Source organism: Erithacus rubecula, assembly GCF_903797595.1.
Source record: "Erithacus rubecula genome assembly, chromosome: 17".
Classification (NCBI taxonomy): Eukaryota; Metazoa; Chordata; class Aves; order Passeriformes; family Muscicapidae; genus Erithacus; species Erithacus rubecula.
In genome coordinates this window covers 2,033,206-2,059,411 of record NC_136669.1, presented here as the reverse complement: position 1 = coordinate 2,059,411, position 26,206 = coordinate 2,033,206, and the positions used below count along the sequence as shown (strand labels likewise).

Sequence of the window (26,206 nt, the reverse complement as noted above, 5' to 3'; positions counted from 1 at the left end):
CTGTGTCTTGGAATACAGCCAGAAATGTGAGTGTATCAACCTTGTTGGCAATTTCTGATATCACTCTATAAGTACACCAATATGTAAAAAATACTAGTTTCCACTATGTCAGGGGAGCACTGTTTTTATTTACTTCTAGGATTACATTTTTCCCTTTTTCCTACCAACCTGACATGCTGACAGAGGGAAGCTGACTTGGGAAGAACACATTTGCTGCAGTTGTCCTCCTGCAGCAAGGCAGCAGAGACACAACTGCAGAGTCACCATCTGCTTTCAGAAATGTGGGCAGTGCCACTTCTCTCCAAGCACCTGCAGTTGTGTCACATTGCAGCCAGCCTGAAGCTGTGGCCCCAAACTCAACCAGCCTAGAAATAAACAGGTCCCTAGGTGAGTGATGACAGGATGGATTTGAACACATACAAAGGATCCCAGCCAATTCAGTGAACCCTAAGTGCAGAGGTACCATTGCCCAGAGAAATGGGCAGTCCAAACTCCCAACCAATTGTCATGAGCAGGGGAATTCAAACCCTCTATTTAAGAAGGGTTCAGAACAAGAAAGAAAGCTCTTGTCACATGAATCTCTGAGGGTTGTGTCTCTGTCCCCAACCACAAACCCATTTAACATTATACTGTTAAAACCCTGTTTTAAAAGCTGAGCTTCACTGCTAAAAATTGCAGTTATTTACCCAAAATCCATGGTCAAGTCCACTACTGGCTGCAGCTGCTGGTTTAAGGAGATGCTGCCCAGGCCCATGTTTCCTGCTCCTGCTTTCCCCACAGCCCTCAGGTCTCCAAGACTCTTGAACTCTGTACAACTTCAGCCAACTGCAACTTGTAGATGCTTCCTAACCTCATTCTGTCAGAATGATGTGATGTAACCTAAAAAGGACTTTTGCATGTTGGATCATTTTGACAGAAGGGGATTACAGAGATGGAAGCAGAGAACAGATAACCTCCAGCAGATGCTGCTGACAGGAAGCTGAAGCCAGGCTGGGGCCAGAATCCTCTTCACCTCTTAAGTCTTCTGCAACTAAAACAATTTGTCTTCCTGCACCCTAAGGCTTTTCCTTGCTGAACCTAAAGTATGTTTGGGATTTGCCCATTCTCTGGCAGTGCAGGCAACCACAAGGTAGCAAGAGGAGCTCACCCCCAGGGAGAAGAGCAATGGCAACAACAGGGATGGAGCAAAATTTGATTTCTCTGCCAGCCCACAGTGGCTCAGGCAGGGCTGCTTAGATCTCTGTTGATGCCCCAGACCCAGCTGACCTGCCCCTTGTCCAACTGTGCCCCTGGTAAAGACAAAATGTAGGTAGGTTTTTTCCTTCCTAAAATTTCCCACTGATGGGGCTGTCCCTGCCTGTGAGAAGGTGGAAGAAGGAGCTTTATTCAGCCAATAACTGCCTTTCAGTCAGTTTGAGTTTACCCCACTGTAAGCTATATTGAGCATCCATGTAGGCAGTTTAACATGCCAAGCTTAATTCTCAGCAGGGCAATCAACAGCCCCTAGTACTGCTTGCTGATTTTTTTCATTTATGAAAGGAAAGTGAGAAGCAAGAAGAAAAGCAATTCAAAAGTAAAACCACTTCACTTTTCCAGCTGCCAATAGCTCAGAACTACTTGCCTGTTGACTCTAAAGCAAGGGCAATAGTCTTCTATCACCACCTCACATTATTTTTCCAATAAACCATAGATATTCTTGTGGCAGTAGTGACATTGACATAGCACAGTTATTTTAGAACTGCACAGTTCAATAACACCAAATCAAATTACAGATTTAATTTTCCTTCACAGACAGGATAGTTACCTGCTTGGCTTTTTCCTTCAAGGCATTCAGCTGGGAGCTGTTAAAACCTGAGACAACCCCAAGAAGTTCCACATTTTTGTCAAAAGTCCCTGGGTCCATGCAGTTCAATTCCTGAACTGACCAAAAGACATTTGCTTCTCCTAATTTAATTATTTCATTTGAAGAAGGAGCTCTGATTCTCAAGCAATCTGAAAAAGGTCAAATAACAAGAGTTTTCATTAAAGAGACAACAAAATAAATCAAAGCAATATTGATATTTAAAAGAGCAACAGACTATGAAAATTAACTGCTGCTGATGTGATATTGAGAAATTAATTATTTTGTAAAAGAAGAATTAAAAAAAAATTATATTATCAATGTTCTGGATATAAAACTAGAATTTGCCTAATTTGCAAGACATTGGTTACTCCAAAGGAGTGCATGTTGGTCAAGAGCAGACATACATTTCAGAACAGTTACAATGCAGGATGCCCCAATAAAACTAAAATATGCATGTGTGCAATAAGAACTACCAGGATCTTGCAAACTTCTTTCAAGTCTAATTCTCTAAAGGCATCAAAACCCAGACAAGGACTTGCTCTGAGGTGAAGCCACCATTTGCTGGGAGCCTTGATTCAACAGGAGTGAAATGCCAATGTTTGCATTCCTGGTGGAAATTCACCAAAAAGAGCTTCAGCTGAATAAACATCACATTCAAACAGTGAATCCAACTCAACAGGAACATAACAGACATGAGAGGTCCTTGCACTCTGAGATGCCTGGTAGAGATATATGTCTTGTAAGACTTGCCTGACATTTAAACAAGGTGAAGACAGAAGCTGGATGTGTCAGAGAAGCACAGTGCTTGTTCCTTATGTCAAGCCTGTTGTTAAAATGTCAGGATCTAGAGAGAACTGTTCACTTATCACAGCACTGTTTGGACAGACAAACTGCCTTTAAAAATCTTATTTACAGCCAGGTTCCAGGCCTATGCATTATCAAGTTTTCATTGTGTGTTTTAACAAATCCTAGTGTTTGTTGGCATAATCTACCTCTAATGTTGATGGAAAGCAGAAATAAGAATCCTAATGTGGTTGTTTACTACTCCCTCTCCTGCCACTAATTTAGGAAAACCTTATTAAATAATTATCTAAACCAAATAATCCCTACATGTCTTTGGATACGGTCATTACCAGTAAAAAGCACGAATTTCACAGATGCTGTGCCTCAGCTAAGCTCCCCCAGATAAATAAATTAAAGTGAGGATGTACAAAGTAGATTTGTACTTTGAAAGGAGGCAGAGGAGGGATTTATTTGCATCAAAGGAAGCTGCAGCAGTGGGTAGAACACTGAAAAGATTGAATCTGTTGAGAAAATGAAAATGCTGTTCAGCTTCCACTGTACCAGCTGATCTTCTGCTCTCCCTTCACCTCCCTCTTGTGAAGCTGCATTGTTTCCCTTTCTCCTGCTGCAGAAGGTCAGCTTTTCTCATGTAAATACTGCCCATGCAGACACAGTGCAGCTCCCTTCCCCAAGTCATGAAAACCTAAGACTTTGTGTCCTTGAAAAAACATTGATTTTACAATTTTTAAGACACCAGATACACTGATGCAATTAAAGAGGGAAATACTAATTAGATTTTTGACCTGATGCCACTTTATTCTTCCTTTTGCTATACATTTAATTTGATGAAAAACATATATATACATTATAACATCTCAGTGCTTGTGGTGAGAAACCTGAATTCTTTCTCCAGCACTGCCACTGCTCTCTGGTAGCATCTCAGACACAGTTCCAAAGTTTTGCTTTTCATGTTCCATCTTGCCTAAATAATTCTGTAACTGGTAATTGCTACTGTTCTTAACATTAGCTCACAACTGGTCTGTGAGAAACACAAAATAGCATTGGTGGCATGAAAAGCATCAACGTTATTCTGGAATAATTTTCATAATACCCAATTTTTTAGTGATTTACAGATCAGTAATTAAACTTCATTTCCTTACTGAAACCATTGTGAGAGTTTTACAGAGCTGCTGAGATTGTGTTTGGTGACAGAAGTTCAATACCATGTTTGGGCACTTCCTGGAGTAGCACAAACAATCCTTCAACTTCTCATATTCCAGATTCCCCCCGAGCTCATGCACCCCAAGTGAAGACTGAGGAGCCTCCACAGACTTGGAGCCACATTATCCTTTGAAAAAGACCATCAGCTTTGCTGGTAGGTTTGCAATGCAGATGAAGAGCTCTGCAACTGCACTGGACATGAGCTGGGATGATTAGAAAAGTCTTTGGGATTCATGTAGATCCAAAGGCTTAAAAAAGCACACATAAGCACACAGGCAGACTGAAATACCTGCTGCTGAACCTTTAGTCCTGTGGCCCATGTCTACAGAAATACAGCTTATGATCTGCTGATTTACTTGTTGAAGGAAGAGTGAATTCCATGGGTACAGGTGAGCATATAACAATAACACCCTGCTATGTCACCAGCTCAGTCCTGCTGCTTTTAGAGTCTGATGGTTGTATAATGACTCCTCTGATCAAATGAAGTCATGTTTTGTTTCAGGCTATGAAAAAACACAACTCTTAGAACTCCCTCCACCTCTCTCTGCCTATGAATACAGCATTGTAAGAGGCAAATTCATTTCCAGAAACAAACAGTTATCATTCAGAAACAAACAGTTATCATCAAGCAGATGGAATTCCATGGTGGCCCAGGGCTTGCTGAAGGCTTGGACCTCTGTTCTGCTAGGCAGAGAAGCAAAGGGGAGATTTTCAAAGACAATGGCAAACAATATCAAACTCTTTGAATATGTTTGGGTCTAAATTCTGATTGGTGCTTTTCAAAAGCTTCCCCCACATAAGGATTGTTTTCCGTGACACAGGATGGCACAGCTTACAAATTCTGTCTGGGTGAACTTCAGGTAAGAGAAAGAATAGTTATTATAATAATAGAATATTGTCAGAGTATCTATCTTATACAAAGAAAATGATCCATTTGGCACCAGAGATTCTAATAGTTTGGTTGCTAATTAAAATACCTTTTAGACGATTACAAACTTTGTCCATTTGGACAGAAAAAACACAGTGCCACCACTGCCAGATTTAAGAACAGATCAGTCACCATATGCTCATGTCTGGCAAAGGATTAACTATGTGCAATCTTTTGGCACAACAGTAACTTGTCACCTTCACAGGTTTTTAATTTAAGGGGTTTCAATTAAATTGCAAAGTAAAAATAAAAAAAAAATAAAATAAACAAACCCCTCTAATTAAAATCATTCATCTTTTTCCTTTGTGCACTCAGAAAGATACCAGGAGAGGCTTAATTATGCAATCCTGTAATGAAAGTGTTTCAGCATTTGTGCATTACACAACTCTGATGAGCAGCAGAACGAAGACTCTCTCTATTTTTTGCTGAAAGCCTTTAAGTATCTCAATACTGCTTGTTTCCTCAGAATGCATTTGATGACAAAGTGAGACAGAGTCTGTTTGAACTGCACCATCTGAGCCCCAAATGGCAGCACTTTGCAGAGCCCCCAGTGCAATACTGACCAGCTCTGCTGAGAGACAGGCGGGTGCTGCCAGTGCCGCTGGAGACTGACCCGAACACAGCTGACAGAAGATCTTCAGCTGAGGAAACTGGTCCAACTGTCTTTGCTATTTGTAAAATGGTATCTGGGAACTTCAAAAGGAAAGAAAGAATAAATCAGGCTTCTTTCTCTTTTAAAACAAATGGGTTTGTGGAGAAAGACTCGTGCAGACACCTTAGCAAAGCAGGGGTTAGTAACAGTTCAGTCTCATCCCATTGTGCAGATGTTTCAGAAAAGAGTAATTGGCTGCTACTGAAAGGTCACTGGCACATGTTTGAGGGGGAAAAAATTAGGAACAAAGCAAATTCTGAGTGGTTTTCCCTCCAGTATGCCCTCTCAGCTTCTGGTAACACCTGAGCACTGCCTGATTGGTGTCTGTGTCCAGCCCCTCCTGGAGTTATGAGTTCCACCATTTTAATATGGGCTTCATTTAGCTTGCCTTAAATTTGCCAATTAAGTATATGAATTGAGGATAGGGACCTAATTAAATTTTGAGAAATAACTTTGACCTGTTTGTCTTCTTTAGGCTTTTCTGACCTCTCTCCTCCACCCTGCTAGATACTTTCCATTCCTTTGAAGACTCTTATTCTATCTGGTCAATTGTAAGCATTATCTCCAGTGGAAAAGCTGCTGTGTTCACATATATCTGCTGAAGAATGAATCCCTCATTCCAGTTTACTCCTATGCACTAAAAATTAAGATTGAACTAAATATGAACTAAACAGGGCAAGGAAATGACAAAGTACAATGCTGAGGCCATCAGATATTGTAACTTGTGCTATGCTGGGCCCAGGGCAAAGGCTCACATGAGTAAATGCTAATTTGATCAGTATGATCCCATTAATAAAAGGTTAAGAAACACAACTTTTATGGTTGGGAGGCAGGAGGATGGAATAAAGAGCACTCCAAGGTGCAAAGTACAAAAAGTAAGTCTGCATCACTATAAATGCCCCTTTTTTCCCAATGTGACAATGTACAATTATCATTTTACACATGCAAGTAATTGTTTATAGTAACATTACTCTCAAGAAGAAATCTCTTTGATGGAGTCAAGAATATGTGAAACATTAACACAGGGTTCCCTGACAAAATAATTATTTACCTAGTTCAGCATTCAGGTTACATAATTTAGACTGCATTACAACATTCACAAATCTAAGTTCTAAAATATCTGTCACAAATTAAAAATTTTTAATAAAAGCATACCTTTACAGTAAGGACATTTAATTCCTCTTTTGACAGCAGAGCTATGAATGGTCCAACATCCAATGTTGTTTCTGCTGTCCAGTTGTTTGAGGAGCTGAAAAAATATTTTGAAAAATTATATTAATAAAGAATGCTACAATAAAAAGAATACCAAAACTTCACTGTTTTTATGATACTTTATCATACAGAAAACACAGTTCTATGCCAATGTGATGATTCATTGTTACAAGCATCAGATTGCATTTTCTCATCTCTCTGGGCATAGGGCATAAGTGGAACTCACAATACAATCAGAAAAACCCTTCAAATATGGTGGTGATAGAGATCTCCCCCAATAGTCAAGTATTCCTAGCATTACAGTGTTTGAACAAGGAGAAATAATTCTTCATTTGAAATAAAATTTACTGTTTTCTGTCAGTTCATATTGTAAGAGTAGTCTGCAAAATGGTTATTAAAAGAGAAGTCATCCAAATCTGACAAATGTTAGTCAATTCATCTGATGGGTGACATAATAAATTACTTAGAAAAGTTATTTTCAGCCTGACAGAGCCTACAGAAGCAGGTAGAAACAAATATGTTACTAGCTTATGCTCCCACAAACAACTTTATTTGCTTTGTTCTTCCACTACGTTCAAATATCTTCAAAATTAAATGTTATAAAATAAAGGCAAATCTTATTTAGCACAATGTGCCACGATATAATAAAACTGATTTGTATCCAGATCAATGCAGGGATGGAATCTGCTGGAAAATACAGCTAACCTGTCACAGAAAATGCTTACTAGCAGGAAGCTGAACTGCATCCAAGGTGATTAGATGGATCAAGTGATCGATTTTGGGGAGAAGAGGTGGTTAGAAGCTGTGCATCCACTTTCCCTTTTCAAATGCAAGATACTCCCAAGGAGCAATGCAAGAGAGAAACAGTATTTTCTTACCAGCTAGAGGATGCCTTTGCTCTTTGCATGACTGATACCAGTGAGGTTTCCATTTGCCCTCCTAATCTGAGTCCTAAGTGACACCAACACACTGCCCACTTTGCTGCTTCAGATGCTCAAACCTCATATCCCTCTGCTTCTTCTCTGCTCTCTCCTATGGCCACAGGTGCTTGCAGTCTTCTTTACAGCTCTTCTTACACCAGTACACCAAGTATCCCACTTCCATTGTCCCATTCCTTGTGTTCCTGCACCATTCTCTGCTTGCAGCCCCTTTCTCTTGCCAGGGCAGTGAATTTATTTGCCTGCTCCCACTCAAACATTTACACTTTCTCTCCTTTTCCTCTGAGACTTAAGTCATGCAGGGTGTCCCTGGGGTTGTATTTTGTTCCACAGTTATCCCATTACCCACAAGAACAGAAATGTCATTCTAGTGGACAAGACCCTGAGCTTGGGGAATGACAGAAGCTGCTTTGTGCTGTTTTCACTGCAGTCCATCAGGGCAAACCAAATGCTTGGTGTTTGCATGGCCTAACCACCAGCATGACCAAGGTGGTGTATCCAATATCTTACCCATATAACTGATGGAGTTTGTATTTAATTTCAGTCTTCTGCTCATGGTTGAGCTGTTGGCAAAGTTTGAATTGATGTAGGGCAGCTGCCATTGCCTTCAGGGACATTCTGCCATGTAGAAAGGCTGGAGGTAAGTGGCAGATTAGATTTCCAAGGAGATCAACATCATATTCATCAGCAATGGAGCTGTTCTGAAACAAGAAGCATTTGCCCTGTTGGCAAAGCTAGCCTTGGCTCTTGCCCTGCATCACAACTCATTTAATCTGCAAGGAACAAAACAACTGTTTGCACTGGCAACTTAATCTACAATTTCTGCTGAGACTGCCTTACAATTTTTTGTTTTACCAGTCCAGCTGGTGATATTTCATAAGCACTTTTCAGAGCTTTCAGTATTCTTTATTCCACATTGAATCACACATAAAGAATGTGACCACCCAGCACCTGCAGAGCTGGTGCAGTCCTGTCTGGCAGCACAGCTCTCATCTGGCCCCTTGCAGCAGAGGGGCCCCAAGCTCTTGCTGTTACAAGGCTGAGCTCTGAGGGGTTTCTTAAGCAGCTGCCAAAACACTGGGGATTTTACAGCTGGTACTGTGTGTAAGGACAGGAATAGCCACAGCTACATCACAGAACTAGTTTCCCCTAAAAACTGCTGAGTGCTGCAGCTTCCAGATAGCAAAAATCACAGAATCCTCCTGGTACCACAACCTCTCCCATGGAGCTCCCCTGTGCCACAACAGCTCTGCTTGGACTGGCACTGCTTGGAGCCAGGGGAACAGCTCCAGGTGCAAACTGGTCAGCTCCAGGCTGTCCTGGCCAGCAATGACATTTCATGAGAACATTTTGTAACGTGCATGGAGACAAGGAAAATTGCTAAGCAAGCTATAAAAAGGTTTCCTTAAGAAGCAAACAATAAAATGGAAACAGTACATAAACCCCCAAAAGAATACAGATGGATGGGTGAAGGACTCATGTAGGTCCACCTCCATGGTGTCTCCTCCTGTGCTGACCCCACTCAGCCATACCCACCAAGCACTCCTGTACTTTTTGTAGAACAGCATCCCTTTTGTGATGGCTTGGGTTCAGAAGGTCCATTCCAGTCTTCCCCAGACGTTCAAGGAAAGGGACACACAAAGGGCCTGTAATATACTCCAGGTACTCAGAACTGCAGAAAGAATTCAGAAGGTCTCAGAATGCAAAGCTGACCTTCATGCACCCACAACCATACCCATGAAATCTGTGATGACAGAAATATTTAGAGACAAGGCTGGACTTGAAAAATCATAAACCAGACAGGCAAAAATATTTGCAATTAACCCCAACCTTACTTCAACATCTGTCTTCTTCCAGTCCATCAGGACATGAACTGAACTTCAAAAAATGGCTAAGAATTATAAATAGCTGCAAGTGGATTAAAGTGCCCTGAGATGCTTTAACACTATATGAAACAAGACTGTCTACAGGTCAGAAGCTTTTCCCCTTTCTCTGTTTTATTAGGAATAATTCTCTGATGAATGAAGACATGGTGGGTGGCCTAAGGATCAGAAATAGTTTTAAAGTAGGTTTCCTTCTTATTAAAATAAAAAAAAATCCTTCAACATTTAACAAAATTATGCTCTTCTCCCCAAAAAGTGGCAGATAACCTTGCAAATAAAGCCACACCACATCTGCACAGGCCCAGCCTTGCCAGGGTCTGTAGGCAACATCAGCAGTAACTTTTGATGGCCCTGAACAAACAACAATTGTTGCCAAATAACTGAGTGTTCCATTTTGTAGGAAGCCTTGCATTAAAGTCTTTCTATTATTATTTTAGAGTTGTTAAATAGAGCCTTTTCAAACTGAATACTTTTCTTCATCCAATTAAGAAATATTCCACAAAAAGAAGAGTTCTCATTCCCTTTTATCCCCCTAGGCACATAGAAAAAAAGAGAGAAAGAGTGGAAAAGACAGAAAGAGAAAGTGAGAAAGAGACAAAGAAAGGAAGGAATTAATAAGTTTTACCATTCAGGAGTTCTCATCAATACACAAGTTATTTTTCCTATGAAAAAAGCTGTCACTGAAAAGTTTTGCTAACTTACACAAGTATCTTGAAACACATTGGAATGTTTCTAACCATACAGAACAATATGCTTCAGCAGTATCCAGTGGTTTTGTCTTATATACCCACTCTCAAAAAGATCCCTAAACAAATAAGCAAACCTAAACCAAATAAGCCTACCTAGGGGGGAAAAAAATCCACAATTGTGACAAAAATGTGCCATCCTAAAACACACAAAATATGACCAACTTGCACTTGAGACATTATCCCTACAGTCAGTGGCTACTTTTTGATAAATTACCATTTATTTGAATCACCAGTTTTCTTAGGACTGAAGAGATTATTTGAAAAGTGCTCAGAAATTAAGATGGACTAAGATGTAACTCACGGAAGTGCCAGTAAGAGGAAGGGAGGAATGGATGCATTGGAGACTTCCCAAAATTTCCAAGCCAAACAATTAACCTAAAAGCAACAAAAATTGAGTATCTTAAACCTCTAGCAATTTTGAAGAATAAAAAATATGGCTTGTTTATTGCAGCATATATAAAAATTAGCATATATAAGACTGTACATATTATCTTCAGAGAGCATTTTTATCTGGCTTTTTTTAGTTTTCTTTTTGGAGACATCAGAGATGAAACAGTCTATATTTGGTAACATGAGAACATTTGTATGTTTCTGAAACTTCTATATATTTCCAAACAGATTACTCATGAATTAACAATTCAAAAGGGCTGTAGGAATTTCTTCCAATTTGTAAGTGACAAATGGAATGGTCAAAATGAAGTACTATAACAGACAAATTCACACATAAAAGATTAAAATAAAATGTCTTAACAGACAAATTGAGACATACAGGATTCTGAAAAAATCCTGAAAAAATCAAAGACAAAACAGAATGAGCCAAGTTCTAATCTACCTACTTTGGATAGGGTAGTATGTTTATGAACATAAAGTTTTGTTGTTGTTGTGGTTATTTTACCTGATATGGAGAAAGCAGATCAAGATTCATTTCAAAGAATTTAAAATTGTTTAAAAACATGTCTGTGTCCATACTTTCAATGAGTTGACAAGTTACTCCTTTCACAAGCTGTCCTGTGCTGATAGGAAAGGCAAATTTCAATTTCCTGAATACTTAAGCAGGATCTAGTCCTCATTCCCCATGACCCCATCCTGAGACACAGTTTCTTCATCTCTCCCACTTATTTCAATTAAAAGGCTCTTGAAAGTAAAAATGCAAACAATTTGAAAAATATAAACTAAGCCTTAAAACACCCAAACCTCTGCAATGCTTTGACACTGATTTTGAAGACCCTTTTTAATATGGAAGGTGAATTATCCTGTGATATCCAGGAATGCATAAAGTAATTTATAATAACCAGATATGGTTTACCTCAGAGTTGCTGCCATCACAAAAGAGATATAATTCAAAAGAGATATAGTCCATACCTTAGAAGGTCAACAGAATAGTTTTCCTTGGACAGTAATTCATACAGATACAAAGCCTGAAAATAAAAAATTATAATTAAAGGTAACTTTAGTTAATCCAGTTGTAAGAGACAGTAAGTACTGTAAGGTTTTTGTACTCTGAGCTCTCTTATGTACTCTAAAGGTACTTCTGTGGTCCAGCTTGAGCAATCAAAAGGTTTGGCATCCAGCCTGGATGAATTTTTTCTTCATAACACAAGATATCACTGGCTGGCACTATGGAATTATGTTAAACCTGCACATGGCCCACAACCACTGAAAAACTTAGGGCTGAAGGGAGCTCTGATCATCTGATCCAACCTTTCATCTCTCTGGACAGAGTCAAACACTTTACATGCAAATGTCTAACATTCAGTACTGGAAAGAGAAAATTTACATGGCAAAAAGCTGGGGGCTTAAAATCAGCATATTAATGCTTCCTTTTCCATAGCATTGTCTCATCATGCCTGGGCTCTAAATGCCATTTAGTGTTTATGTTGAGATATAATTGGAGCAGTTTCTTCCTTTTACCTGTGTTCCTTGAACACAAATATATTACACCACTTTTCCAATTTTTCCATCACAAAAAAATTGCGGAATGGGAACTGCATAACAATTTTTTACCTGGCTGCTTCTTAGTTCTTTTTCTTTCAGCATTGAAGCATTATATCCAGTTAGATTCCATAAACCAGAAAGAGAGACTTCTTTAAAGAATGCCCCTTGTATATCTTTGACTGATGAAGAAAAATCTCCAGATGCAGCTATCTAAAAAGAGGAACACAAAAATACATGGCATTTCTGAATTGATGCTTAGATTTATAGGATTTGCCCTTCTTTCTACTCTGTGTAATATTTCTCTTAAGAGGATAAAGGAAAAACATGACAGTATTAAAAACACAATGGAAATAAGCAAGCAAAAGCCTTCAAAATACACTTGGTATTCAGAAAAGAAAAGCAGTAGAACCATTAACCATTGAGCTAAAGAACACATCTTGGTTTAATTCATGCTCTCAAGTTCTGGTTATTGTGCTCTAGTGCAGAGAGAACCTGTCACACACAGGAGTTTAAAATCACCTTCCTGAGGATGCCCTGCTGCTGTGCAGGAGATAAGTCAGACAAGTACTGGGACATTGTGCCTCGAATAATCTGAGCCAGCTCCCTGGGGTTCATGCTGTGGAGGGACTGGGTGCCAATTCCTGTCACCAAGGCTCCCATTTGGCTCACATTATAAAATGATAAAATCTGCAGGGAGAACAGTGCAAGAAAACAGGAAGTATTATTGAGAACAGCAGATATATTTAAAAGCAAAAGTCAATAAATAAATCAAAACTATTCTTGTTAAATACTTAATACATTTCTTGCCTGAGAATGCATTTTCTGTGTCTGTCCATGGCTGAAGTGTCTCAGAAGTTCCTTTTTCTGAAACTTCACCCAGGACCTAATTCCTTGCACTACAGTATATTTGAATATAGAGCCTGGGATCTCTGATCATGCAAATTCTGCTTAGGGCAGTGACACAGACAAGATAATATATATACATATACATTATATATATATAAATATATATATATATATATACAAAATAATATATATACAACTGCCAAATCCAAATATTCATTCTATTACTAGAGAATTACTTTGGGATGTACAATCTTGGATACTTTTATTTGATTTAAACACATTTTTCAGGTAACTAACTAAATAGAATTCTTGTATGCTAAGCTTTCCAAAATTTACAATTATTGTTGAGAAGAAGCCATTCCACTTTTAAAAACAGATGGTAGAAAAGCTGTTGTCAGACGTACCTTTTCATAAGAGAGATATTTATTGGCTAAAATAATAACTTGGCTCTTTGCCCATCCAGAGACTTGGTTTAATGTTGCAACAGCATTATGCACTGCTTCAGGTGACAGAGATTCCAGCTGACTTGAAGTGAGTCCAACCACAGCATCTGACAGAGATCCAAGGGTATCATTCAATGTCTGGTTTTGCAATGCAATGTTCAGGAGTTGAGATTTGAGCTAAATCAAAGAAAAAGAGCAGATCAGAAATATAAATCTGACAAGTACCAATTTCATTATCACCCAAAAGCATTACCTGGAATCTCTGGAATAGGCATTGGCAAATATTCACACACTTCATAAAATTTCAAAAATAGAACTACAGTTGTGAAAGGAATATGGAACAGAATGAGAAAAGAATGAGCACCCAAAATGAGTTTCTATTCTTTGCATTCTCAAGAACTATTTTCCCTTATTTCTGAAGTCCCAATAATTTTTCACTAATTTCTTTCCTTATTTAAGAAGCAGATCCCTCCTCCTCTGTTTACAGGATTATGTCAGGCAAGAAGAACAAGTTCTGTACACACCTCATGAACCTCAGCCTGGAAACCTCTCAGCTGATTGCATTTAATCATTTGATGGAGGAGAGTCCGGGCCACAGCTGCATCCATCTGTTCCAGGTCATCATAAAAGCAAACCAACAAACCCATTCTATGGAAAAGAAATACATTAGCTCCCTTCTGAGATAAAACTGTCACTGTTGGGAAATGGAAACACAGCTTGGTACCCTCTCCATGTGATCACAGCTTGAGCCATTTCTGTTTGTCATGAGTGCCTCAACCTGCAGTTTTTAAAACTTAGCCTGTAATGGGGGTATGGAATATGCACTGGCCTTTGTATTCAGCTGAATTCTTCCTGAATTGCTTAAGCTTGAGAATTTACCTGTCCTGGTTCCATTTACCTGTCCATGGCTAGATTGTCCCAGTTAATGACTCCCCTTGACAGGATAATCTTGAAAATTATGGAGGGCTATCACTAAGTCTCTAGAAGAGGCTTGCTGAGTTCTTATCTGGTTTGACTGGATGTTTTAAACTAAGTCCTGCTTGAATTTCACATGTAACACAACTCGTGTTTCAGAGCAGCAGCTGGGGCACAACATGGCATCTTTATCATTTTAGGATTAAACAAAGCCCATTGTATTTCACATCAAACACAGGAGTGGCTTATGGATAGAGACCTGTCCAGTTCAGTCCAGTCCTCCAGACCCTCAGCAACAACCTGCCAGCCATATAACAAAACACTGCTCCAGCAGCACATCTGAATTCATGGGAGACCATCAAACCAGCATACAAATCAAAGAAACATCTCTAAGAGCATTTTTATAACAAATAATTACATTCTGATGCATTATTGCATAGCTGCTCTTCTCCTTTGGGATTAGCAGAAATGAATAATACTACTTCTTAAAAGCAAAAGCACATTTAAATCAACAGTATGGTTAAAATGAGTAACATAAACTAAGTGTGTTGTAAAAATGGAATATATTAAGGATTATGGAGCATGACATTTCTCTCATCTGTGAGAATGTAGCAGCTCTCATGAGTGACAAAATCATTTTTAAGATTTCTGACATTGAAATTTAGAGCGTGGGCATAACTCTTCTCTCGCTTACTCCTCCAACAGGAGCAATGCTTCATGGAAGCCAGTGAGCTGCACTGCAGCAATGACAGGAGCTCTGAAGCCATAAAGCATATTCTCCATTAGTTTAAAACTCCAAGGTATCCCCCAAGGAGACTACAAATTATATCAGACAGCATTGTCTAGGGACTAAATCCATCCATTGGTATGATAGTGTAAATGTAAATGTGGAGTGTAGAGTTTTCTCACGCTCGCTGTGTATTTATGAGTAACAGCAGTTTATTTTGGTTTTTTATTATTGCTAAAGTTAGTTCAGTGCAGATTTGACAAACCTGAAGATTCAGTTTCCTGCGTGCACATCTAACATTCAAACATATTTAAGCATGGCCCATATTTAAGCAGGACAAAGAGGACAGCAGGGCAAGCTTTACACTGCTTCACTTTTCTCTGGTGACACCCATGTCAATTAAAACCCACTTGCAGTCCTGGCTGGCAGGAGTTGAGATTTCCTCCTTCAGTCCTAACTGTAACATGATTTCCATCAAACACCTCCATGTTCTGTGATTCAAGCAGCCAAGACAACTCATGTTCTGCTGTCCCAGATTATTTTACTGCTCTACAATGTGGTGGAGCTCTGCCTGGGTCCCCCAGATACTGCTGCAGACTTCCTACAAATCTCCTCAATGTGGAGCAGGAGACAAAGAATTAGCTAATTAGGCACAGCTCCAAAAATTCATAAAGTAGCAATTCTTCACTGTTGCTAAACAGGGCTGGATCTCAGCCTAGATTTTTCTGCTGGAATGAAAAAGCTGTGCCACGCTATCAATTTCTATTTTCTCCTTAGTTAGTTGTTCCATCCATACACAGCCATAAAAGAAAAAGCAAAGCAGCCTTGCCTGTAGATAGTTGAAGTGTTCCTCATATCAAATCCTGAGGAGTTTATCCTTTCCAGGAGGGCCTGTGCAAGCTCTGGTGTGATATCATACACCGTGTCCAACTGCTTTGTTGCATTGTCGTAGCTAATGAAGAGTCTGATCTGACCAGCACAAACAAAACCACACATCAGCACTGGGAGACAATAAAGTCTGTCTCTGACACTCAAAATTAATTGAGCCTGTTCATGTTATAGAGAAAGGAAGATCTGGATAAACCAATTTCTGAAGGCAAAGCTGAGTGAGTGATTTGAGTGATTTCCTGCCAAAATGTCATATAATTTGAGGGTGTTCTATCATTGGTTCCCTTCAGTAGAAGTCACAGAAGTCTGATACAGCTACAGATAAATAATTATGTATTAACTCCAGGCACTTTAAAATTAAAAATACAGAATTTTGTAAAGAATACATATATATTTTCCCCTCTATATTTTCTCTTTATATTCAATTAATTAAAAAGATACAAAGTTATTTTTCATGTTTAGGTTTGCATTTGTGTTCATATTGTTTGTAGCTGACATCACTTGGCATTAATATATCCAACCACACTTTGTTACTTACTTCACTGAGACTAATTTTCAGAATTTCTTCTAATGGGAGATGGACCATGTATCTTCCCAAAATCCATAAGCTCTCTGCGCTGACCCAAGAAGTTGATTCATTGAACACTGTTTTGTACAAATAAATACTCACTATAATGTTAAGAAAGTAATTACTTTTCAAATATATTTTACCCAGTATATTGCTATTGGTAAATAATAAAAAATCTGCAAATCAGAAAAATCCTTAGAAGAGGGAGTCAGATTCCCTCTATTTGCTATATTTTAGCACCACACTTTTATGAGTCCATAAATTTTTTAATGAAAATGAAATAGTGTTTCAAGTGTCTCAAATTTTCTCATATAAAAACAATTAATGTTTTATGTTGCTGAAATAGAGAATGGATAAAGTGTGGGACAGGAAAAATATACCCAAAAAGTATTAAATATAGAGCAGTGTTTTTAAAATCCACTTTTCCTAATCAATTGTATTATTTAAGAACATCAGGAAGGCATAATACCTTATATATCTTATATATTATTATTGATGATGCCACTTATTTCAGCAATATGCAATAGCAATAATGGAGAAATGAAAAACTGTTCAAATACCTACATGGAAATAGGCTGACAAAACCTCAAAACACTGCATAACAGTTAAAAAATGGCATTCATTTTGTAACATCCTCCTAAGGATTGAAAATGAAATCAAGATCCAAATATCTCTGAGTAAAAATATATTTATGGGCTCCATGGGTACCCTGAGCCACAAAGACTCTTTTCCCCAGGATGCTGTCATTTGGAAGGCTCAGAGTGTGACACCTCTGAACACATTCCTCTGCAGTGCTGATACTCACAGCTCTGTTAAAATAAAATCATCAGTGCACTTTGAAGAGTTTCCAGTGCTGGAAAAAAGCAGCATGCATCTATCAGAAGCTGAAGGACTCCATTAAGTGATATTTTTGAAAACACAGATCTAAGCTCCTTAAGTGAGACAAGATGATGATCCCAGCAGACCTGTCAGGCCTGTGTTTTTTAAAGTGATATTACCTCCCATTACCCAGAATATTACAAGAGTTGAAAGACATGACAAGAGAGTTAAAGACAAATCAGCACCATTTAAGGATGTTGATTGTGACCTTTAGCAGAACAGACTTGCAGTTACCAGCCATGGCAGCTGTGATCCCCACAAACTGATCCCTATGCCAGCTGGTCCCAGTGCTACCCACATATAAAGTGAATAAATCACCTTCCTGCTCTCTGCTGTGGCTTGGGGAGTGCAGATAAACATGAGGGAGCTTTAGACTTTCAGTCTCAGAGTGCCTGCCCAGGGCTGATGGTTCACACTGCCACAACCAGCTGATGCCCTGGGGGGGATTCACCTCATCTGTGCTGCTTTTGGCATGTGAAGCAGCAGCCAGGGAGGAAAAGAAGCACAGCAGCTCCCAGTGCCTTCCAAACTGGGTGATCTTCCATGAATCCAGGGTTCACCACTGCTTCAGACACAACCCAAGATGATGCTGAGGGATTTTCCCAGGACTGCTGAGTAGCACCAGGTAAATTCTGCATCTTTGCTTCCCCAGCAATGCACTGGCACTTGCATCACCTCACAGCAGCAGCATGAACCTCCTCTCCATGACTTACAGGTTTACTGTAATATTTTGAAATGGCAGGAGACCCAGGAGGCAAATTTAGCTCCACTGAAGCAAGTGGGCATTTAACCTTTGATTTCTAGGGAAAGAGGAAGAGCAGACACATCTATAAATCTAAAATGCTCCCAGGACAGCTGTGCTGGGATGTTCAATGAAACCCAAGCACCAGCTCTGATGGCTCAGTGCCCTGCACAGCCCCCTTGTGGAGCCCATCCTGCCTGTCCCAGTTATGGAACAGCTGTTTCAGGCACATTAACCAGGCAAACAGATGTGGGAAAATGCATCCAATCAGGATTAATTAATTTGGTTTTATCTCGTCCCTCTGCTGATCGAGTTGGTTCCATGTGTTTCCACAACATCCTGCATTTCTTTTGTGTTTTTAAACAGTGCAGTGGATAATGTATCCTGAGCCAGAGCTGATCTTCTTCTCTGAACAGGAGTTCAGAAGAGAACAACATGACTTGGCAGAGCACCTGGCAATTGTATCCTATTTCAGACTCAGAAACAGTACAGAGAAAAAAGACTGGAGTACTAGAAAAAGACTTTGTGTATAGCTCTGTGCAGAATTGAGGAAGAGTCCATTGGTTGGATTTGATGATCCTGGAGGTCTTTTCCAGCCCTAACAATAGAATGATTCTACTCTATAAGTTCAAGCATCTTTGAAGACCTATTTGTTATGAGTAACAAACACATTATATTTACTGTGTTCTGCAGTAAAGGTATTCCAGACAGCCACTCTTACACAGACCTGTGTTAACTGGGGAAACAACTCAATACAATAGACAGTCCTTTTGTTGAGTGCTTTTCTCTTATGATAACAAGAAGAAAACACTTTGTAACATACCACTCCTGTTGTAAGATTTCTGTAGAATCTGCTTCATCCAGCCATAGAGAGCTCTCTGAGTGCTTGCTGAGGTTCTGTCATAGAGGTCCTTGAATAAGGATGATCTAAGTGATACAGGGGCATGTTAGTTCACTAATGAGTTAACTATTCTTTTTTTGAATGACACATGGACAAATGATTTTAGAAACAGCATTCTTTACACACAAGCAGGAAGCTGCATCTGGAAAACAGACTGAGACCATATAGCAACCTCTTTTAAAATAATCAGCAAATTCAACATAGTATTAATTGTGTCTGAAAAATAAATGGCTTACAAGTTTCTGAAAGCATCCTCCAGCAGAAGGTTTGGGAGACTCCCAATGACATCAGGTTGGAGATAGCTCATTGCTGACACATGTAGAACCTGACCCAGGATATCCACACAGTCCAGGGCACTCAGAACCAAGAAGCATTTATCCAGTGTTATAAGGAACAAGGTCCTGTTTACTCCTGGGCTTTGAAAAATTATCTCTCTAGTCTTGTCCCAGTCAAGAATAATATTTCCAATTTCCTGCAAGCAACAAGGTATTAAATTAGCATCTCTGATTAATTCAATATGTTTTTCATTCTGGGGCCTGACAAAAGGCTCTACATAGAATATGATGCTGTTCTAGTGAAAAACAGCTGCAAACTACTGGTTGTTTGCATTACCTCAGATAATTTCTTTCTGGTAGAGACCAGCTTGAAAATTTTTACAAAACAAAAATGAAACCCAGAAAGGCATTTCAAATGGTTGATTTAAAAATTTACTAATTTCATCTTCTTTAGCCATTTTGGCTAAAAAGAAGATACTCCCTGAGAGTGGCTGGCCCTACCTTAGGTGTTACTGTAGGAGGGTGAACTCTTCTCTGGAGATGAGTTTCTCTCTACTGATTACAGCAAAAATCCAAATGACTCACTTGGACTTGGAACAACTTCTAGACAGTAAGAATTAAATGAACCAAGTCTAACCTAAGAGGAGAGGAATCCAATCCAAGCCAGGTGAGTAACTGCAGTACCTGCACTGTGAGCCCTGCAGTCTGTCCCCTTCCATTTATCTAAACCATTGACAGCAGCTTTTCCTTTCCACCAGTGAAACTCACAAGATGCTCCTTTTTGCTATGGAAGAGGTACTTCATTGCAGTTTGGAACTGATGCTGATCAAGCTGTTGCAATTCAGACAGTAGTTGCCTGGGCTGGTATAAAAGGTTCTTCAGGTAACTTTTAATGGACATCTGAAGTATAGAAAAATATGTGTAATATACATAAAACTCATACTATTGTACTTGTACTTCCTGAAAATCTGTGTTCAAGGAGAACTAAGTGCTTAGCTCTGTATTGTCTGTGCTGCCAATGATCAAAATAACTATTCCCCACACAAACTGAAAACAAAAATAATCTAAATGCATTCTGAAAGACAGTAATTTTCAAATCCTATTCTTGGCTTCGTGAACAAGTTCTCTCGAGGGAGCATTTTAACAAAGATGCCTCAGTTTCTCACTTCATAAAACAAGAGTAATAAAGCTTTTCTGCTTCACACAGCAGAACTGTGAAAATGAAACTTTTAAAGATGTAAAAAAAAGCCTGGGAAAAAACCCAAACAGATACCATGAGCATATTACTTTAAAAAGGGAAGGAAATGTGCAATTAGATGGGAGGAAAAGTCTCTACCAGGTCATAAGCCAAAAATATTCTCTCTCTCACCAAGCTGCATTACCAGTTAACAATCTCATGCCTGTCTTGAAAATTTGAAAGGGAATCATAACATTGGAACAGAAATAAATGTAAAGCTCATTAGCAGCAGACTGGAGTAAAATACCTTCTATTTCCTGACACTATCTCAGAGTTTGTTTGGAATTTGAATTGCAATTATTCTTGCTGCCTTTGCTTAATTTCCATTGCCATCACCAAACATTAACACAGTTCCTTTATGCCTCGGGGTTCAGCCAGCTGAGAGCCTCAGGCTGCCAATAAATCTGCCAAAGGGAAGGGGCAGTGGCAGGAAAATGTAGGTGAGGATGAGCTTGGGACAGGGTTCAAGTACCTTGCATACTCCCACAGTCTTCAGGGAAAAAGACAATCTGTTCCTATTTCCTATTTAGCTGCTACACTGTAGATGTGTTAATTACCTGTATCACTGACCACCTAGCTTTGGCCACAAAAATAGGTTGAGTTTTCAAAATTCCTTTTCAAATAAAAATTTTCATGCATCTAAGTGTCACAAACCTGGAGGCTGCTAAGAGTAAACATAACTTCCTGGGCATGAAAATATGCCATGACTTTTGTAAGTAGATCTGCTGTCCAGACATTAGAGCTGTAACAGAAAACAGGACCAAAGATGCCAGTAAAATAATATAACAAGTTAAATAGCAGATTACAAGAGTAAAAAAGAAAAAGGGAAATAAAGAGTGATGCTAACACCATAATGACAAAAGCATGCAGTTTTTTGCCTAGCCAGAGTAATAGTTGATCTGTTTAATGAAATGAAAGTACCTGGTTCACTGGGGAATGGAATTAATTAGCTTTTTTCCATCTAATTCCACAACCACCCACAATGAACTCAATTTTCCAAGTGTTGCCATTAGTACCACCTCCAAGGCATGTGCTTTCTGGCACTCCATTGTGCCTGTTCAGATCTGCTTGCAGAAAGCAAAGGAGTAACTGCTGTCTTTCCTTCAGCACAGTCATTAATTTCACTGTGTCCTCCTTACACAGCCACTGATTTTCTCAAAATATGTAGGTGTGGAATGGCCTTTGAGGCTTACACTGCTCTTTCAGATTTGGACAAAATTAGTAAAATAATCGAAAAGCCACGAGGAGCTGGAGGATGGGGGATGAAGTGAGACTGAATGGAGGAGGTGGACAGAAAGCTGGAACTGTACTTAATTTCTTTAAGTAGACATTTGGACACATGTGAGCAAAGTTAATTATCAAAACTTCTGAAAACTGCAGCAAGTATTTATTTTCAGCTTCATTCTTTTTTTTTTTTTTTTTTTTTTTTTTTTCATGACAAACAGGTTTTACTCTTTTAATAGGAAATACTCCTGCCAGGAGACCCAAATCCAAGTAATCATATGTGCCAATTTCCTTCTATGCATAATGTTCCAGTTTCTGTGGATATGAAACAGATCATATCTGAAGTGCAAGACAATATTGAAAGCTCAAGACAGGGAGAGCAATACATTACCTTTGAAAATAAAGTATATCTAGGAGGGCTGCACATGAAAAATGGAACATAAAAAGTTATGGTGAGATACTGAGTTTTAATTTCATTTTAGAAGCATAAGTGGGAACAACTGTGTACATTACCATTCAGATATTTCCCAGCTATTACTTCCTCCTAAGGAAAAATTACAAATATATGTAATAAATTATTATTTTTATATTATAATATAAAATGTTAGTAGAGAGATAAAAAAAAAAATACTAACCACAGCTTTGTGTAACAATGGAGGCAAATCTGTAAAAGATTATTCCGTTATTAGAAATTAATTTCATGTTTTATCATTCAATTGTGTCACACAAAAATACATTTATTATATGCAATGATTACATATACATAGATAATTTCTTTTCAAACATTTAATGCAGTTCTGATTAAATTTATTTTCAGAAAAACTGTGGGGAAATAAAAAGACTATTCAATTATAATCAGTCTTGGTGAAATTCTTGGCTGGCATAGCTCCATGAAGTTGAGAGAGCAGAGACCATGTTCCCAGTTACTAAACAGCACCTAATTTATTACACACAGCTTTTTCCATGCCACAAAATAAACCCCTCACACAGGAGTTCTGCTCTTACCTTCAGAGTTCTGACTGTGAGTAATCTCAGCATGATTCATTGATATCAACAAGAAACACATCTTCAAAAGCCTGGACATTTCTTCTGGTGGTTTTTAGAATAAAAAGATACTTGGATTGAAAAGGAAAATAGGAAGAACAGAGTCAAAAGGCAATATTCACCCCAAATTTTCATAGCTATAAATCAGAGACAGCCTATGCTATGGAGTACAGATAGAGATCAGAACAATCCAAAGCTGCTTGCTCCCAAGTTTTTAATTTAGATCTTTTCTAGGATAGAGATACACTTTATGCAAACACAAGTCCACCAAGAGTGTGCAGCTAGATTTATCTCCCTATAGTAAATGGCTCACTTAATTTTCTTCCTTGCATCTCCACTTATTTACCAAGTTACACTGCACCTAAATATGACTTCAATGCAGTTTTGTTAAAATGGGCAAACAAAAAGCAGACAAAAAAGAAGAAAAATTAAATGAAAAAGGAGATTATAAAGAAGCTTCAAACAAACCCTAAGCTTCTCCTAGCTGGTTAAGCTGGCTGCAGTACCATGGCAGACTTGGTGTGGGACCCTCCATTTGCAGATCTCTGAACTCAAGGGTGGGACAGCCTGGCCCTGGTCCCATGGGGAAGGAGCACTCCCCTTCCCTGCTGCCACATTTGGCAAAAAGGGAAAAAATGTCCTTGTGCTCTTCTGAAGCAGAGGGAAAGTCACACATTTGGGAAATACAACATGCCACTTCACCTGCACAGATCAAAGCTGTGGTCTTTGTACTCACAAGAAGTGTCTCATCAATGTTCCACCACCACCTTGGACACAGTTTGTGTGGAAAGAGATGTTCTGGTAGCTCTTGCTGTCCCTGCTGCCCTGTGCTGTGCAGCACAAAGATCACTGAAAGACAAACTGTCTGCAAGGGCAGTAATGGGATACTCAGAGCTTTTCACTGGGTTGTCACTGATTACCACCAGAAAAAAATTGAGTCTCACAGTTGTCCAAAACAAAATGAATATGTTGCTTTTGGTCTAGTTCTTGAAGGAAAAGGATACACAGAGCAGCAATGCAACAGAGTGGAAAGGAAGCAAAGACTGGGCAGCTTTCACTCACACAGGAGTTTCTGCAGCCACATCCTCTCCACAGCTCTGAGGACCATCAGCTGCTTCAATCCACACTGCAGAGAGAATTTTCCACCTCTGCACCCTCAGCCTGGCCCCTCTGTTCAGCCTGAGAATCACCACTCCCACAGGTAAAACAACTAATTAATCTGAGATATTAGATGATGATCCACATCATCATCTAATCCACAGATTGGAGCTTCTTACACTGGGATTAGTCCCTGATTTTAAAAATGACACGGAGGCTCTCACTGGCCATATAGCTCTGACCATAAAGAGACTTTGTTTCTCCATTTCCCTCATTTCAAAAGCTCATTGCAAGTCACTGGATTTCTGCATTTCCTTTTGTTGCTGAATTCTGTGCTTGCTCTCTCTTTTTTCCCCTCGAAGTTCTCTGCCATGGCTCAAGTTACAGATCTGAATATTTGATAAATGACACCTTTTTTGGACTGTTTAATCTCATGTACCAAGGTACTCTTCTATGAAAATAACTTTCAACAAGCCTCCAGACTTCAGTCTATTGCAAATACTTAACTTCAGTCTTGTAACAGGAGTGACTCAAACTGACAGATGATGAAAAATCTAAACATTAGACTTTAAGAAGCTATCACCTCTGTCCTGTTCTTACACACACTGAAACCCCTTTCAGCTTCTCTTTTGGGAGCACCACAGTAAATGTCTCTCATTCAGATGTATCTGGTTTCTCCGACAATGAACTTAATTGTGCTTGTTTCTGCCTGTGCCTCAATCATTTTGCACTAAGGTTTGATTACTCGGCATAGGCTAAATCATGCTTCCAATGTCAGTCCTGATTTGTTCATTCCAATTCATTACCTTTGATCAGAGAATGTATTTTAATTAAAGCATGCTACCTTAATATATAAGGAGATTAAATGCTAAGGAAAGTGGTTTTTTTGCATCAGGACTAACTCAAGTGGACAATGAGCAGGTGCACAGAAAGGTCTGCTGAAACAGCCCAAGACAATCTGTGGATGAAGCAGATCATTGGAGTGAAACAGGTCGGTTTGCAGCTCACAGCAACTTCCAGACAGTCCCAAATCCCGCTGCGGGGATCTCCTGCACATCCCACCCAGCATTTCCCCGGAGATCGATCCTTGCATACGTGTGATGAGACCTCTGACAAGTCATCCTTGCTTATGACAAGCTCCCAGATTGCCTTCTCCTCTCACCCCCAGAACAGCCACCCTTCCATGTACAGAAATCTTAGACATTTTATCGCTCAGTCCATGCAGTCACTGCCTTATCTGAAGCTCGATAACTGCCCAGGAAACTGACCTCACAATGACAAGCCTTGCTGATAAGCGCTCGCACTGCCGGTGCCCACCTTCCCCTTCGTACCAGGGCTCTGAGAAAAAGCACCACATGCAGCAGGGAAACCCTCAGGAGATGCGGGCAGGAGAAGAAGAGGAGAGCCAGGAGCCCCGAGCGCTTTACCTGCCTCAGCCGTGTGCGCCTCTTCCCCTCACGGCAGCAGCTGCGAGCGGGGCCGGGCCCAGCGCCGCCTGCAGCCCCAGCGCCGGCCCGAGCGCCCGGCCCTCAGGGCGGGGGGAAAGGATCGGGGGAAAGGATCCCCGGGGGAAAGGATCGGGGGAAAGGATCCCCGGCCCTCAGGGGGGTGGAAAGGATCGGGGGAAAGGATCCCCGGCCCTCAGAGGGGGGAAAGGATCGGGGGAAAGGATCCCCGGCCCTCAGAGGGGGGAAAGGATCGGGGGAAAGGATCCCCGGCCCTCAGGGCGGGGGAAAGGATCGGGGGAAAGGATCCCCGGCCCTCAGGGCGGGGGGAAAGGATCGGGGGAAAGGATCCCCGGGGGATGGAAAGGATCGGGGGAAAGGATCCCCGGCCCTCAGGGGGATGGAAAGGATCGGGGGAAAGGATCCCCGGCCCTCAGGGCGGGGGAAAGGATCCCCGGCCCTCAGAGGGGGGAAAATCCCTTGCCCCACAGTACATAGTATTATTCCACAGAGATGACTGACAACAAAAAGTTAATAAATTGGCAGGAGCAGTCATTAACCATCAGGCAAACTGAGTTTGAGGTAAACCGAAAATGACATGCTAAGCATCCTACCTGGCATAAAATCAGTATTTATAAAAACTGCAACAGACAATTTTAGACTCCAAAAGCAACAGAAGTCAGTTCTTGTTTTACTTACCTGAGGTTTCTCTGCTTTCTCACATTTGCAACCCAAGCACTGCATAACATAAACATGCCAGGTCTGTACTACTTATGATGTTTCTAGTGGTTTTAAAGAGAAGCTATATCCCAACAGCCCGAAATTATCCA

At 39.9% G+C, this 26,206-nt stretch overlaps 1 protein-coding gene across 1 annotated transcript in view; it reads right to left on the bottom strand.

The window, feature by feature from the left end:
• The window catches only part of OTOA (otoancorin), a 32,739-nt gene extending 7,299 nt beyond the window's left edge, over positions 1–25,440 (bottom strand). Inside the window, exons 1-23 of the mRNA XM_079320310.1 lie at positions 25,359–25,440; positions 22,795–22,904; positions 22,425–22,453; positions 22,303–22,333; positions 22,181–22,208; positions 21,220–21,307; positions 20,097–20,228; positions 19,290–19,525; positions 18,976–19,079; positions 16,502–16,608; positions 15,905–16,044; positions 13,958–14,081; positions 13,395–13,610; positions 12,664–12,831; positions 12,214–12,354; positions 11,572–11,627; positions 11,105–11,222; positions 10,511–10,584; positions 9,114–9,249; positions 8,088–8,278; positions 6,583–6,676; positions 5,339–5,468; positions 1,805–1,992 (exon numbers count right to left, since the gene is read on the bottom strand). Of these exons, the coding sequence (XP_079176436.1) occupies positions 1,805–1,992; positions 5,339–5,468; positions 6,583–6,676; positions 8,088–8,278; positions 9,114–9,249; positions 10,511–10,584; positions 11,105–11,222; positions 11,572–11,627; positions 12,214–12,354; positions 12,664–12,831; positions 13,395–13,610; positions 13,958–14,081; positions 15,905–16,044; positions 16,502–16,608; positions 18,976–19,079; positions 19,290–19,525; positions 20,097–20,228; positions 21,220–21,307; positions 22,181–22,208; positions 22,303–22,333; positions 22,425–22,453; positions 22,795–22,873 (2,610 nt within the window). The 5' untranslated portion in view covers positions 22,874–22,904; positions 25,359–25,440. The remainder of the gene's footprint in view (positions 1–1,804; positions 1,993–5,338; positions 5,469–6,582; positions 6,677–8,087; positions 8,279–9,113; positions 9,250–10,510; positions 10,585–11,104; positions 11,223–11,571; positions 11,628–12,213; positions 12,355–12,663; positions 12,832–13,394; positions 13,611–13,957; positions 14,082–15,904; positions 16,045–16,501; positions 16,609–18,975; positions 19,080–19,289; positions 19,526–20,096; positions 20,229–21,219; positions 21,308–22,180; positions 22,209–22,302; positions 22,334–22,424; positions 22,454–22,794; positions 22,905–25,358) is intronic.
• Positions 25,441–26,206: the final 766 nt, after the last annotated feature.